We start from the raw sequence: 16,470 nt of genomic DNA on the forward strand, positions 1-16,470 counted from the left end.
AGTTCCTTTAAGTTTCACTGAAACAGGGTTTCTTTGCATATAAATATGCTGACAAGTAACCCACTTGCAACCTTACATTGCTTTGATGATTGAACGTTTGCCTGACCAAATTTAAAATACCTCAATGTCAAAACTTAGAAGTGTGCTGGAGATACTTGCCGAACTTTTTTCCCATTTTCTGTAATCTTTGTCACATTTAATAATCCATACTTCTCTTGGTCCTGGGGAAGAGAACAAACGGAAAATCAGTTTTAAAAGCAGCTCATTATTCCTTTAAATTAGAAAATAATCTCTTTCCTTCCACAACTACTTTCAAGAAGAGCTAAATAGCTGACACCTGAACTGCAGAGACGTGGTTCCTGGAACTTAACATTAACAGCACAATCCTATATGTGTCTACTCAGAGGTAAGATGACTAAATTTAATGGGGCTCGCTCCCAGATAAGGGGGTATAGGATTGCAGCCTAAATGTGCTAAACCAGATTTTTAACTAACGTTACTATGCCACAACATTTTTTAAAACTGATGTAACCTACCTGCTTACATCTATTCATTATTTGTAGCCTAAAAACAAAACTTATATATTCTCAATATCAGAAGCATTTCTATTTTCACAGTTTATTCATGGTAAACAGCTTGCGCCTAAAAATTGTGTTTGCTTGACAAAACAGATTGCCAAATCCATCGGAAATGCAATGCAGTTGTCTACACCTGGTATTATCCGCACCTTAACGAATTGTTATTATTTATCAGATGCTATGTGATTTAGATGCTGAGCGAGTTTTTAAAACAAGAAATTCATTGAGATTCTTTACTGAGTCTGTTTTATCCATCTCAAGTAAATACTGATGATCACTCCTGGCTACTGGCCATGCTGGCTGGGGTTGATGGGTCACAGGTTCCCTGGCCTGATCTAAAGTAATAGTGTACAAGGGCATTTTGTAAGACTCGGCTGTAAGAACTCAAACTATACACTCTTCCTTTGTAACACAGATCTCAAAAGTATCAGGCAGACTTCCCTATCAAGGTGTGAGGAACTGCTAGTGACTGATGTTATCTAACTGGGTCACAGGATAGAAAGGAGAGCACCAGTGACTGCAATATGGAAAAGCAGTATTGTGTTTATTAATGTTATGAGAAGCCAACAAGGCTGCTTTTAAAAAGGACAAAATGCCTCCTTTAAGAAGGACTGGATAACACTACTACCTCCATTTTCTGTTGATCTATTTGCACACAGTGTTCTTATGAAGCTGCCTGGTTGAACAATGCTGGGGACATGACTAAACCCTATATATCTTACAAGTCAATAGAAGATATACATCTTCTAAATACTGCTCTAGAAGCCGCTAAAGTTGATTACTTTGAGAAGGCCCAACACAAGAAGTGGCTTCAATCTCTTTCCTGACGCAGAATGATCCACTATGTGAAGTGTAACAATGTTCGGCATACTTTAACAACCATGGATTTGCCTCAGACTAGTGAGCTCAACAATCTGTGTATGACAATATTTATACTGACTGTGGCTTGATGCTTTGGTGAGGAAGGAGAATACTCATTCTCAGGAAAAGCGGTCTTTGAAGCAACCGGAGAATCCTAAGGAATAAAGATGTATTGAAATATTTATAACACAGAAATAAAGTAGAATCTCCTTAAGCTTTACAGAATTTGGACATAACAGAAAATGTGTCTGATACTGAGATACTGGAATGACAATGAGTTATGTTCAGATTAAAGCAGTCATTCCTTTCATTAATTTTTCTAGTACAGTTTTTTCCTTGCACAATTTTAATTATCTACCAATACTATCTATAGATAAATCATATGTCAGATACTAACTTGCTCATGGTGTGTTGAGAACAAATATGCAGGATTAGGCAAGAGAGGATCAGAAGAATTAGTTGGCAACTGTAAAAATACAAGAACTATTTTAATATATCATTATTGCTTCATAGAGTCTGTTATCTTGAACATAATAAAATAATGTATATTCCAATGTCATCTAATCAGAAGTGATTTGCATCCTTGGAGAGTGTCAAGCTTTTGAATTATGCATAAATTATGCATTCCACACACATACCCCCAAAAATCTGCTAACTTGAAATATTAAGGAGGTTAGAAAGAAATTGGGGACATGTTTCCTGAAGGCAGGCCAATGATCATTCTTTGTTAAAAAGCAGAATAAAATTCCTGCAGGGATAGCTGATACAGAAAGAATTGCTTTGTAGTTTCTTTTCCTGTGTTGTTGGCAACTATGTTACTAAGAGAAATTCTGTTTACGCTTGAGGACAGGTTAAAGGTTCCTGAAATTCATACCTATCTCCTTCCAAAACTCTTGTTCAGTTTATTTAGTACTGAAAATATTTGTAAACTTGGGCATTAAAAAGCAATTCCCTGTATTTCTGTTATTAAGACATAAGCACCAACGCTTATGTAGCCAAAATGGCACAGGCCATACACAAATAGAGAAGACAGGGCAGAAATGTACAAGAAGCCTGGTGGGAAAACCCTGAGAGAAGGACCCCAAGAACTGCCCTTGTACAGTCATTAACCACAGATGCTAACTTGGCTTGGGGTCAGGGGTGGAATGGAAAACCAGATCAGAGGAGGGCATGACTGTGAACATGTGATCTCCAGGCTGCAACATTTGGTTGCCAGTTACTTTTTTTTTTTTTTTTTACTTAAACCCCTTGCCATCTTTGGCCAGATTCATCTTTACATATTCTGTTTCTTAGATTCCTTCTACTAAAAATTGTCTTGAGGAAACTTATAGTATAAAAACATACAGTATAGGGATAGCAGCAAAAATGCATTTTCCAATACAATTCTAAAAGCAGTACCACTGCCCAAACCCCCCACAATAGAGACACATACCATAACTACAACAAAGCAAACCAATTTAAACATCCAACAGAACAGACAAATGCCTGGAAGAAGAAGAAGAGTTGTTTATGCCAGTGCCAAGCAGGCCTCACTGGAGAGAGCACAAACGGGGGGCCACAACCCAAAAGACTCTTGCGGTCGTCCCGTCCCGTTCCCCCCCCCCCGAGCTTTGATGACCTTATTGTCTTCTGCTAGGATATATCAAGGACCTCCTGTTCCCATATGATTCTGCCCAATGGCCACCTTTGGAGACTTTGCACCACTTACACTCTCTCACACACATGCAGTAGTGGTACTGTGGGAGACTGTAACACAGTGGTGGCCAAGCATGGCCCTCCAGCTAATTCCCAGTCCCAAAACAGCTAGAGGGCCAAGTTTGGCCACCACTGCTTTAACACAATTGTCTCTCATTTGTGGGTTCCACATTATGCAACCCTCTCCCTAGAGAAACATATCTGGCCTCTTCACTACTTCCGTTTCAGAAGACAGTTCCAAAACATACTTTTTCATATAACTGCAGAACCAGAGGGACAGGCGAAATCTTTGCATTGGTGCCTGTTGCTTTACTGTCTGGTCGTCCTTGCTCCCATTGCTTTGTCTCAAATGTCTTTTTTATTGTTTGTAATCTTGATCTTACATACACTGTGCCTTGAGGTGTTTTTTTTAAGATACAAAAGCAACATATAAATGACGTCTAACCAAATAAAAATGTTGTAGTTGGTGGCAATGTATACCAAACTATGGTTTAGTGCATCATGCACAAGCTGGAATTAGCCTTAGGAAACCTTGCCCCTCCCTACTCCTTCCATACGGCCAGGAGGTAGACTGTGTTTACTTTTATTTTCATTGAATATTGGCTTGCCACTGCATGCAAACCAAGTTTCATGGTGTATAACAAACTCAGGTTAATTTAACAAGCCGATTTCATAACTCATGGTCTGAAATTGGCTTTGTTTTGAAGCTGTCCAGACTTGATTATTAAATCATAAGTCAGGGCTGCATACAATGAGACAAGCTTTGGGGAAACTGAAAATAAACAATGCTGAACTACTGTTCCTGGTCACACAGGAGGAGCAGAGACAAGGGAAAACCACATGAACCTGGGGCTCACTTGAGCCTCTTCCCAGCTCCTGCTTAACTATGACTTTGCATGACTTCAAAAAAAATCAGGCCACTGAGCTCAGGGCAAGACATTAAAACTGCTGCTGGGAAGACAGCCAAGGTAGGAGCCCAATTCCAAAAGCTAGCAACTCCATTATCAGGGGTACAAGGCAGGTTCTGTACCACTGACTTCTTTAGGAGAAAACAAGTACAGCCTGTCATAGCAAAGTTTGCTTTAATAAGAGCACATTTGAAATGAATGGTTTTTCTGAATCTAACACAAAGTAAACAATCTACATTAATGTAAGAAAGCAAACATAACAGTACAATAATTATTTTGCTGAAAACACAATTAGTCAGGCTAAGACTGCAGCCCTACACCCACATATCTGGGAGTAATCAGTGCAACTTCTGAGTAGACAACTTATAGGATTGCACTGTATGTAACTTACAGGGATCAACCTCTAACCATTTTGCACCAGTGTTTTTCTTTTCTTTTTTAGTGCACAGTAAAATAGAAAATATACATAATAAAAAATACACGACAACAGATCAGACTGCAGTATATTCTTTAGGACATTCCTACCTTGTCATTAGTGTCCAACACAATCGAGCTGTGCCTCCATTTTGTTAAAACTATTGGTTCCTGTAGCCTCCTGTCCAGACTCCTGCTTTTAATAATCTCCCTTTGCTGCTGTGGTGAAGCATTAAACTATTAAAAAAGAAAGCAGAAGGAAATCCATACGCTGTAAATGTATTGTACTGAAACAAAGGCAGCTGAAGCACATGCAATCCACTCTTAGCTGCTTTCACATATACAAGCCTGCAAAGAGAAAGGCTACACTTCCCGCCATGTGTCACCTCTTTCCTCTGAAATAGTCAACAGAAGTTTGCCTAGGGGCCTGGGGCATTGCAGCATGCCACAGCTTTTAGTCCTGAAATTATTCTACTGAATAAGGGCTCTGGAGTGCAATGGCCCCACTCGCATCAAGATATGAAGGATTTCCAACCAGCTACCTGCATATTCAGCAAAAGGTCTTCATAATGCATGCCGAAGGGAATCTAAACCCAAAGCACTGTGTCAAGGCATGCCAGGGATGGAGCCATGCAGAACCAAGGATGGAGACACATGAGGCCCTTATATATCCCACCCACTATGGACTAATCAAGTCTTCATGTACACAAGTTTAATTTTAAAGGAAGCAATTTTACAGGAAGGGAAATAGCTACATAGAAAACTTAGCCTGATAGTTAAAACATGAAAAACTGGAAGCAAGGAAGCCAGTCAACCAACTTTTGCAATTGCTACGTCTACATCAAGGCCTGGCAGCTTTTCATACTTGAAGGTAGCTTAAGTAGCAGCAAGTAGTGCAGTTTCTCCTGTGCAGCTGTAGGAGGCATCTGCCATTTACTTATGTACAATTACATTCATTCAATGCCCTTTAAACATGCATGGTGCCGTCCTTTAACTAATATAAATTTCAGATACGGCCCTTAACTGGTGACTAAGTTGCACACCCCTTGTATATAAACATATATAAATTACTGGAATAAGCTTACAGGGCCTTAATAAACCACCCTGTTTAAGCAATTTAGTTGAAGGGATGATTTGGAAGAAGCAATTTCAGGGCAGTAACCTAAAATGGCACATAATCTAACAAAGAGTAATGCAGCAATTTAAACAGACTTCCTCTTCCCTCCCTCCCTCTCTTCCCCTCCTCTTCTTCTGTGCCCAGCCACCCTCCTAACTCTTTTGTATGTTAGGATGTCTTGCTTAGTCTGTTTTTTTAAAAAATGAATAAAAATTATCACAAAAAACAAAAAGTTAGCCTCAAAGAAAGGAGTAACTTGGGTCTTGCTTCACATGCTACAGGTTGCATCCAATGAAGACTTACGTCAGAGTAATTCCAATGAAATCAATGGACTTAAGGCAGCCATGACAACTAGTCTCAATATGTCTGTTGTCAGGATGACTTCATTGAATGCAACCCAATGTATTAAAAGTTTTTGAACATTTAAAAAGTGCAGCTGTTAGAGTTGCCATGTGTCCTCTTTTTTCCAGGACACGTCCTCTTTTTCAGGGGTAAAATTTATGTCTGCGTGGATTTTTTATATTTGCGAAAATGTCTCTGGCTATACTTTCTGGATGAGACATAACATTAACCAGTGGTTGAAGACTTGCTTTCCTCTTCTCCTGCCACCCTCAGCAACATATCACAGCTTCTATAACCTACATATAGTAGGGGTATTTAAAATGAGTTGTCATAGCGTCCTTTCTTTTGCTCTTCAAAATATGGCAACCCTAAACTGGTCTCAGTCTAAATCAGTGTTTCTCAAACTTGGTTCCCCAGCTGTTGCAGGACTACAACTCCCATCATCCCTGACCACTGGTCCTCCTTGCTAGGTTTGGTGGAAGTTGTAGTCTGGGGAACCAAGTTTGAGAAACACTGATAAACCAATGGAACATGATGATTTTCCATGCAATTAAGTATTTAATTTGACTTGGGAAGAAGTGGGGAGGGGATTTATGTAACCTCGCCCCCACTGCCACCATTGTTCAATACAGTGGTACCTCTGGTTACAAACTTAATTTGTTCTGGAGGGCCATTCTTAATCTGAAACTGTCCTTAACCTGAGGTACCACTTTAGCTAATGGGGCCTTCCACTGCTGGCACGATTTCTGTTCTCATTCCTGAGGTAAAGTTCTTAACCTGAGGTACTACTTCCTGATTAGTGGAGTCTGTAACCCGAAGTGTTTGTAACCCGAGGTACCACTGTATTAAAAGTGAACTCATTTATAGGGCTACTGGAAGTTACCCTCTCAGCACAAGATCCCAACCTATAACAGTGAACTATACTACAGCAGAGGACAGCAAGTGTGGCAGGAAGATTCAAGGACAATAAAAAAAAAATTAACCATTTCAACATAGCATAGTATAGCAGAGCAACTGGGAAACACTAGCCTGCAAGCACTTTAATTGGAGAACAGCCTTTACCAAAAGGTGTCATGGGTTTTGAAGATGCTCGAACTCAGGATGAAAGGGAGAAATGCGCTAAGAGGAAAGCACACTTGGCAAACCTTCACCATGATCAACTCCTGCTTGGAAACCTACATCCCCACTGTGGATCCAGAATTGGCCTCCACAGTCACTTACGGTCTCACTTTTAAAACCATGTTTATGGAAGGCCATCTTACTCGGCTACGAGTGATTGCCAAAGAAAGACGAGGAAGAAGCATAGTATTAGTATAAAAATAATATTTTAATTTGCAGAATATGGATAGACAGTTTTCAGAATCTAGCACTGCTAAAAGTTGTTGCTTTTTGTTTTCCAATGTATTTATCAATTAAAAAAATTGGTGTGCTATGAGCAAATTTTTATTCTGAAAGTGTGGCCCAGAGGGAAAAAGTTTGAGAACCAGTGCTCTTAAGAGTCTGAGCTGCAATATTAAAGGTGAACTATGCTCCCGGGCATTCATAAGCCACTTTCTCCCTTAGGGGTTTTGTTCCCTTGGAGCTTTCCTTTCAGATTTTGTGTGTCTGCAGGTATTTTGCAAACCTCCAGGGTGCACACACGCATAGCCCAAGCCTGCTGATCCTCTCTCTTGTGTGGGGATGTTGTTATTTTGAATGCACAACCACACACATGGGAAAACTCAAATCTGTATTAGAATGCTATATAAACAGAATTCTGAATTGTGAAGGGAGGTTTCTTTGCCATTAAATCAGTGCAGGGAAAGGCAAGGCAGACTGGAAATGCTGAACACACTCCTATATTTGGCCGGAGAACAATCAGTATTTTTTTTTTTTACATGCAAAGTAGAGAAATTAGAATCAATTGAGGTTTTGTATGTTAACTTGTATGTTACTGGAAAGTATTACATTTCTTAAGTTAGGCAAGTATATCCCACCTTTTTATGATAAGATATACACAATGTTTCTTATAAAATAAAAATATGTATACATTATAATGATCCTAACAGCAAAACAAAGAGTGTAAAAAATGATATTAACAATGTCCAGACAGCAAACTAAAATCCATATAATCATAGGCTCTGACTTTTTAAAAATGCTGTCATAATAAAATGGTTTTAAGTGCCTGTTTAAATAATTAAGAGCCTGTGATCATCATCATCTTTGTGTGCCTCCTCTAAGAGAGGTCCAGAGGATGGCAACATGAGAAAGGGCCTTTTCTGCAGTGGCTCCCTATTTGTGGAATGTTTCTCTTTCTCTTTGGCTGATTAACATTCTATGTCCTTTAAAATGTGTTGGAGGGAGGAGAGCTATTGGTTTGTGTTTTTTGTTTTTATTATGTATTTTGTGTTCTCATTTTGTACTTTCATGTTGTGAACACTCCTGTGATCTTTGGATGAAGATAATAATAACAAAAAAGAATTTGAAGCAGGCAAAGAGGGTACCAAGCTATTCAAGGAAGGAGGAAAACGCTATTCCATAGTTCAAGTGCCACAAATGAAAATGCCCTCTCAGAGTTATATTGACAGAGCTGCCCAAGGTCCCAGCTCACAGAGGACCAACGCCAATTCTTGTTATATACAAAAGTCTTTATTAAGGTTCAGTTTCGATTCCAAAGCCGCGGCGCGCAGCTCTACATCTCAACCCTAGACCGCTGAAGCTCCGTCTGAATCTCCTCCCCCCAAACACCAGTTCAAGACCCTAGCCTTGCTCCACCTCCTCCTTTGCTCCTTTCTCCTCTGGGTCCTTCTGCCCGCTGGGGTGCTGCCCTTTCTGGACTCTTCTGATGCTGAGTCCGCGGATTCTTCCCCCTCCCTCCGGCGTGCTTTAGGACCTGGCTCCCAGTCTGCGCTCCCGGCTGTCCCGCGCGCCTGTGCATTTGAACTTGGCGCGCGCGCCCAGCCGGTAACCTTCCTCCTGACCGTTACGCTGCTCCTTTCACTGCTTCCCCCTTCGGGGGGGTTAGCTGGCTCTGACTTCCCCTCTGTTCCCTCACTCAGCGATAGGGGCGTGGCCAGTCCTGACTCATCTTCTCTTTCCCCTGAAGGGGAAGCCGGCCCTGACACGTGGGACCCTTCCCCCCCGCTACACTCCGTTGGGGAAGCTGGTCCCGATCTCCAGCTGCTGCTTTGGGAGTCACCGCTGGTTCCTTGCTCCTGGTGCCTCCCTCCCGGGAACCCCCTTGCCCTGGCTATGGGTGCCCCCTTCTGTGAATCTTCCGACTCACTGGACAGACTCGTGGAATCTCTTGCCCCACTGTCTTCCTCACCTACACTGCCCTCGGATTGTTCCCCTTCGCTCTCCGCTTCCTCCTTCCCCTGTGCCTCCACTCCTGAACCCCTGACATATATGAATTTTAACTTCGTTTTCGCTCTCAACCATTTCTTCTCTTGAATTCTATGATTGGAGGACTCTCCCCTGTGGCATAACTTCAGGCAAAAACTTTATTAATACCCAGCAACACTACTGCAAAAATCAATCTAGACACACTCATGTTTTTCCTAAAACATCCTTTCTGAGTATAACTGCATATAATTTACAGTTCTCTCACTTAAATAATTTTCTGAAAAATCTCTAGAGAAGTACCACCATTCACTACACTGAAATAGACTGGGTTGGAAGGTAGTTTTGGAAGGTCCCACAATGCTCCAAAACAGGAAGAATCAGTAAAAATTTATTCCTTCCCCCCCCTTCACGCAGGAGCAGCAGCATCGTGTAAGTGAATTTCCACTTATGGGAACTTGAGATCCAACCCATTAACATTATGAAAGGATGAAACAATACAGAAGAGAAAGAGAAATACCGTATTTTTCGCTCTATAAGACGCACCAGACCACAAGACGCACCTAGTTTTTGGAGGAAGAAAACAAGAAAAAAAATATTCTGAATCTCAGAAGCCAGAACAGCAAGAGGGATCGCTGCGCACTGAAAGCAGCAATCCCTCTTGCTGTTCTGGCTTCTGTGATAGCTGGGCAGCCTGCATTCGCTCCATAAGACGCACACACATTTCCCCTTACTTTTTAGGAGGGAAAAAGTGAGTCTTATACAGCAAAAAATACGGTATTCCTCTCAACCTCATGAACAGAACAGGCACATAAAGTTTCTGAAATAAGGCAACAGAGACCACATCCCAGAATATATCCAGACTACTCATAGCCTGGTTACTTTGGGAGGGTGAGGGGTTACACTACAGCTGCCACATGCTGAGCAGTTCACCTTCACAAAAAGAAAGCAACTGGAAAAGAAACCAGAGGGAACCCCAGAACTAAATGAGGGCTCTTTGGAAACCTTCATCTTCTCAATTGCAGGTACATTTTCAAAGCTCTTCTCTGCTCAGTGTACGGTGGAGTTTTCTGCCCATTTTAAAAGTACAGTTTCATTGTCAACTTCTATGAGTTTGGAAGGGTGAAGTTGCCGCAGAATAATCCCGTGGTTCTAACTATACCGGTTTTGTCCTCATTTGTAGTGATCAGAAGTGAAGACTCCCTTAAGTCTTTGGTTTAATGGTCAAGTGCTATCTCTACACAGACAGAGCATGCCTGCTTATGGGTTTTTATAATATACAACCTGTCTGCTTTGAGAAGCAGTAAAACTGGGACAGATGAGCTTTTTGTGTGTGTGTGTTTTTAAAAAACCTTGTTACTTCAACAGCACACACCCTAAAATAATACATAATGTAGAATATGAAGTAAGGTAACTGAACTACACAAAGACTAGAAATATATTTTGTCAAGATGTGCAAGTCCTATAATCTGAACAGGTGCCGAACTAGAAGGGATGGAGATATGAGGGCACAGCCATTCTTAAGGGAACATTGGCATGTGCTAGAGAGCAGCAACTGACAGGATGGATGCAGTTAGAAGATCTGACTGTCAAGGAAGTATTTCAAATACAAAATCCCAGAAGGTGTATTATAGTATAGTAAAGTGGAAGGCTGATCGCCAAAGAATTGATGCTTTTGAATTATGGTGCTGGGGGAGACTCTTGAGAGTCCCATGGAATGCAAGAAGATCAAACTTATCCATTCTTAAGGAAATCAGCCCTGAGTTCTCACTGGAAGGACAGATCCTGAAGCTGAGGCTCCAATACTTTGGCCACCTCATGAGAAGAGAAGACTCCCTGGAAAAGACCCTGATGCTGGGAAAGATGGAGGGCACAAGAAGAAGGGGATAACAGAGGATGAGATGGTTGGACAGTGTTCTCGAAGCTACAAACATGAGTCTGACCAAACTGCAGAAGGCAGTGGAAGACAGGAGTGCCTGGCGTGCTCTGGTCCATGGGGTCACAAAGAGTCGGACACGACTAAACAACAACAACAAAAGTGGCTCCAAATCATCTGAGTTGAGCCATGAATTCACTAGATGGTCTTAAGCAAGTCACCATCTCTCAATTCCAGCCTTCAGTCTGTAATGTGGGAACAGTATTTTAAAGAATTGGGTTTTTTTACCGGACTGTTTTAAGAATTGCTAAGGCTATGTCTGAAGCAGTATATGTTTGCTATGAACTGACACAGTAATATTACCAGTCTTGCTTTGCCAGTTACAATCAATTTGCTTAGGCGATAAGAGATACCCCATGTGTCCGTATGGATTCCAAACCATGCTGAAATGGGTAGTAACATTCTGTGAATTAATTCAACCCATGCAATGCCACTTACACTGTTATTCATGCCTACAAACTTTTGGTTAAGGAGTTGGGGTGGGTGAGTGGAGGAAACAGAACCAGTCATGTGAGGAAAGATGCGCACACATGAATAGCTATCTTAGTCAAAATTAACAAATGAAATTACTCTTGGGGAGTCATGTGCTATGTTGTTTGTAGGAAGGTGAATAAGAAAGGTGAAGCCTATTTTTATTCTCTAGTTTTCTGATAAAGTAGCCAGATTAAGAATTGCAAGGGGGAGGACTATTATTTTACAGATGTCTCTGTTTTGGGCATTGCATAAATCATGGGGTAAGCACCCGTGACTCACCTGTCTGCAGTAGGTGGGGTTTGAATTTCCCTCCGTTTTCCCCCTCAGCTAATCCTCTCCCTCTGCTGTGAATGGCTGCAGAAGGTAGACCGTATATGAGCCTACAGTACATACAAAATATGCCTCCTGCCCATGCAATACTTACGCAATCAATTAATCAAATCTGTAGTAAGGCCACACAGAAAGACACTAGTGTCATACTGGGCTTAATTACATTGGTCCAAGTAGGAGTGGCAGCTGAGATTTTATACAGCAGAAAAAGTTGATACCATGGCTTACAGATTATTTTCCAGTCTATTCAGAGGCATTTTAGTTCAATTCCATTAGGCTGGTATCATAGGTCAACATAATCCTACTGTGGTACAAGCCAAGCCCTTCTATAAACCCTTTCCCTCCAGAGTACCATTCTTGAGGTACCACTATGATAAAAAATTGTTTACTAAATCTAAAATATTACATGGCACTTCCACGTAAAATAATGGATTGCTGTTCCAACATTTCTACAAAGGTGCATGAAGACTTTTCTGCTATTCCTAGGCTCTTAATTTTCCAAATTCATTCCCAAATCCACTGGTAACAAACAAATACAAAGTATCAGAATTAACATTAGAAGTGTTCTCATTCCAATGCAGAGAGCACAAAATGTGACAGTATTGATATTCCTGGAACCTTCCCTACCATTCATCTCTGTTATTAATAAGCAGATAAAAATAGTCAAGGCTGTCTGTAAATTAGCATGAGGGGGAAATGGATAACAATCCTAGATGTATGTGGCATAACTGATTTCCACCCCTTCCCCAATCAAATCACTTAAGTGTTTTTCTTGCATTAATTGATCCAGTACATTTGGTTGCAGACTAAAGTTGGCAGCTACGTTGCATGCTGAGTATTCCTTCTGGCTCTCAACTTAGGCTAGAAACAAAGAACTTGGTTCATTTCTTATTCCTCTCCAAGTCTGTCTTGTCTAGGATAAGGGACATGACAGGGAAGACAGAGATATCTAGCTTATGCGTATCATACCTCATTCAGTTAGTTGTAGAGCCTGATGAAGAATTTTCAGTTCCCCAAACCTAGTACTGAATTCAAGGAAGCTATAGGCATTAAGAAGAGTGCCACAAATGTCAGAAAAATTATCCAAATTAAGATTTGCCAGTATCATTAAGAGAAAAATCCAATCTTGTGTCACTTAAAAACACACACAGCAGTTTGTCAAAGGAAATCAGCCCCTATATACGGTATATTGAGTCTCATCTTTTAATATATTAGTGTATGGGCATGTCTTTAAGTTAACATTAAAAACCTGACAGGACCAAATTATCAAAGGCTTTTCACCAAAGCCAGACTAAACGTCTTTCCTTCTGCAGTGTTAGCTGGCAGTTTGAGAGGAGTTCCCTACCAGGACAGACTTTGCTCGTGTGCTCAAGACATCGATTCTATAAAACATATTTTGCTGCACTGTGCAAAATATGAGCAAGACAGGGCTGAACTGATATTACCTTTGCTGGTACCTTTCCCGGGAAAATCAGAGGCTCACTATGTCAGGTTCCTATTGGAAGACCGGACAAATGCTAGAACATTAGCAGTGGCAAAGTTTTTATCGGTGGTTGCAAGAACCAATGATCCCTATCTTTTGAACAAAATGCTTGTTTAACCTGGAGGTAGGCTGTATGAATTGTGCATTGTTCTGTAATGATTTGTTGGGTCTCTGGACCGTAATAAAGACTGATGAATATATCAGTGGCCCCGCGGTGATTTCAGCTTATAAATTTTATTGTCTAATGTTTCAATTTGTATATTAAGGAGTTTCTATAGCTTTGTGCAGATTAGGTCATGTTTTGATAAAGTAAATGTTTCAAGTTTTTGTATCAAAATAGTATATATTTTATTGAATGACATTGCATACATTGCAGCAGCCTTTGGCTATAAGCAATAAACTTGACTGACTGACTGAGTCTCATCACCTACACAACAAGTGGCATCGATCCTAGTAGTCTCAAGTGCAGTAGCATGACAATATTTCATCACAATACAAGGAAGCTCTGCACAAAAATGACCAATATGCTTTTCAGAAATGAAGAGCTCTTTGGCCAACACTGAGGTTGAACCTGTTGCATGGTATCTGTTGTTAGGCAGCCCAGGGTAAGCATCCCAGAGTGACACACATTTATTTCCAAAGCTCATAATCAGCATTTTGGACAGAATCAAAACCAATGAACCAAAGATGCATGTCAAGAAGAGGTAAAAGACTGGGATATGGCCCTAGAAAATGGACTGGAGGAGCATGGTTTAGTTCCATGTCTGAATATAAACAGTTCTGAATGATAGGAGAGACCTAGAGATGGAGTGTAACTAAATAACTTAAAGTGTTATTCTACAAAAATGATACATTGCGCCCCTTTCCCCAAAAACCAGATATTTAACAAAATGGTTTGACTTATGACCAACTATGCTTACATGCCTGAAATTCCAGCCTTTTGCTAATGATAAAACTATACAATCATATCAAAATTGAGCCAAATTGTATCCTCAATACACATATCAGTAAAACACACCAAAATCTCAGGCTCATCTTCTAACAACAAGATGTAACTGTTCTGCAATTATAGGGCTGGGGAAAAAAATCTGGCCTAGAACTTGATCTACGCTGTATAAGGCTTCCAATGGAAAGGCCTGGCCTTGCAAACTGCTATGCACATTGATGTCAAATATTTTAATGGCAAAGGATTGAAGCACAAACTCTGAAAGCAGACGTCTCCAATGCCTTGAAGGATTTGGGGCCATATTTTGAAAACAATGGCATATAAAGCCTAAAGTTTTCAATTGTTTCCTGCATTCTTTTGTCTCTCAGAGACCTCTCTCATGCCTTTTCTTAAATTTGGAACAGCTTTGCCACTCAATGTTCTTCAAATTAACATTCTCACGTCCCCATGATGTTCTTCAAAAACAGACTTTCCTGCACTGTAATTATGGATGCATCAATATGCTGGGAAAATGTGAGAAGAGAATATGCTTGCTCTGAAGTTAGTTCCAAATATTTTAACTTCATTTAAGAAGGAGTCAGCTTCATTACTTCTAGGATCACAGAGGCAAAGGAAACACAATTCTCCCAACATCTCAATGAATCCATAAGCACATTTGCCAATTCCTATTTTCCGTGCACTGTTCTGGTTCATATGACTGTTCCCTTTGCTTATGGTTTTGCTGAAAAGCAGCTCTTTGCAGAGTCAATGGCCTTATTTCAAGGTGTTTGTCCACTTATGTGTGCGGGTGGGGGGGGGAATTACAAATAATAACTGGGACTCTTCAATAAAATGTTACAGTGTATTCGTGTCACCTGAGGGTGCAGCTGAAAGGATTGGAAAAAAGTTAGCATTAAAGCCAAAACTCCCTGTTCTAACTTGGATCTTATTTCATGTGATGTTTTAAAAAGCATCAATAACTGATGTTCAACCAGTGCACATGCACATCAGTAGAGCATGTGGCTTCACCATGCATATGAGTACTGAATTTGCCCTGGCCAGCCAATGCACAGCTTTGGCCTGCAGTATTAACAGTGGAATACATTGCACAGCTGTCCAAAGTTCAGAGTACCACCTCTCTCTAATAATAGGCATTGCAGACTTGTTGTATGCTACTCTCAGCTCAATCTCCAACTCAGGTATAAAAGCAATAGGGAAATACTGCAGGGTTGTTGTGAGTTGCTTTCACAGCATCAGCTCAACCTGGAATGCCTCTAGACAAAACTACAGGACTGTTACAAGCCAATCAGAGACTACCGTATTTTTTGCCCTATAGGACACACTTTTTCCCCTCCAAAAATAAGGGGGAAATGTGTGTGCGTCCTATGGGGCAAATGCAGGCTTTCGCTGAAGCTATCCGCAAGCCTGTTCTGGGGGCTGGGGTCAGGGGAAGCTTGGGCTTCCCCCGCCCCAGCCCCGTGCCTGGGGGGGGGGGAAATAATTTTTTTTCTTTATCCCCCCCCAAAAAAAAACTAGGTGCGCCCTATGGGGCAAAAAATACAGTAATTTGCAGAATTCAGTTAACTGCACTGCAGGGCAGTCATGAACTACACTCTCCCAACAACTGCCCTTCCTAACAGGCAATTTGCAAACAACGAGGTGCATTAGCAGTTTTTGTATTAGCAAGTTTGTTTAAAAGAAAGAAATAAAAATATTTCACACTAAATAAGCAATGAGTTAGAAAGAGCAGTGACTCTCCTTCTAGCTACTACCTTGTGGGGGGGGGGGCGGAAAAGCAGGTGTCCAATTCCTGCCACATTAAGTCTTGGATTTCTATGGGTGACTTTCAATTCTGTCTTGGAGACATTTAAAAATAGTTTGCCATTGTGAACTAGGAAGTGACCCACCCAGACATTGAAATGATTGCCTCTAACTGACACTTTCTCAATTTTCTTTCACAATCTCTTGGAGGGGGAAAGAGAGGAGAGAAATGAAGGGAAATGCAGCCAAGGAACAGATGCCGAGGAGATACAACCGTCTACCTCCCACTCTCCTCCTCGCCCCATGTGTGTTCCTTGCATTCTCT

General features: G+C 40.9%; 1 protein-coding gene across 10 annotated transcripts in view; it reads right to left on the reverse strand.

The window, feature by feature from the left end:
- Positions 1-16,470, reverse strand: part of ARHGAP12 (Rho GTPase activating protein 12) — a 68,768-nt gene that overhangs the window by 13,358 nt on the left and 38,940 nt on the right. For 4 of the 10 annotated variants that reach the window (XM_081931643.1, XM_081931642.1, XM_081931648.1 and 1 more), the window contains 3 exons: positions 4,568-4,693; positions 1,519-1,593; positions 160-221 (listed from right to left, as the gene is read on the reverse strand). In XM_081931643.1, the coding sequence (XP_081787769.1) occupies positions 160-221; positions 1,519-1,593; positions 4,568-4,693 (263 nt within the window). Of the gene's footprint in view, positions 1-159; positions 222-1,518; positions 1,594-1,836; positions 1,906-4,567; positions 4,694-16,470 lie in introns of all 10 variants that reach the window. The other 6 variants (XM_081931641.1, XM_081931639.1, XM_081931644.1 and 3 more) reach the window with 2 other exon arrangements.

The sequence above is a fragment of the Podarcis melisellensis genome (assembly GCF_964234715.1).
Source record: "Podarcis melisellensis genome assembly, chromosome: 12".
Classification (NCBI taxonomy): domain Eukaryota; kingdom Metazoa; phylum Chordata; class Lepidosauria; order Squamata; family Lacertidae; genus Podarcis; species Podarcis melisellensis.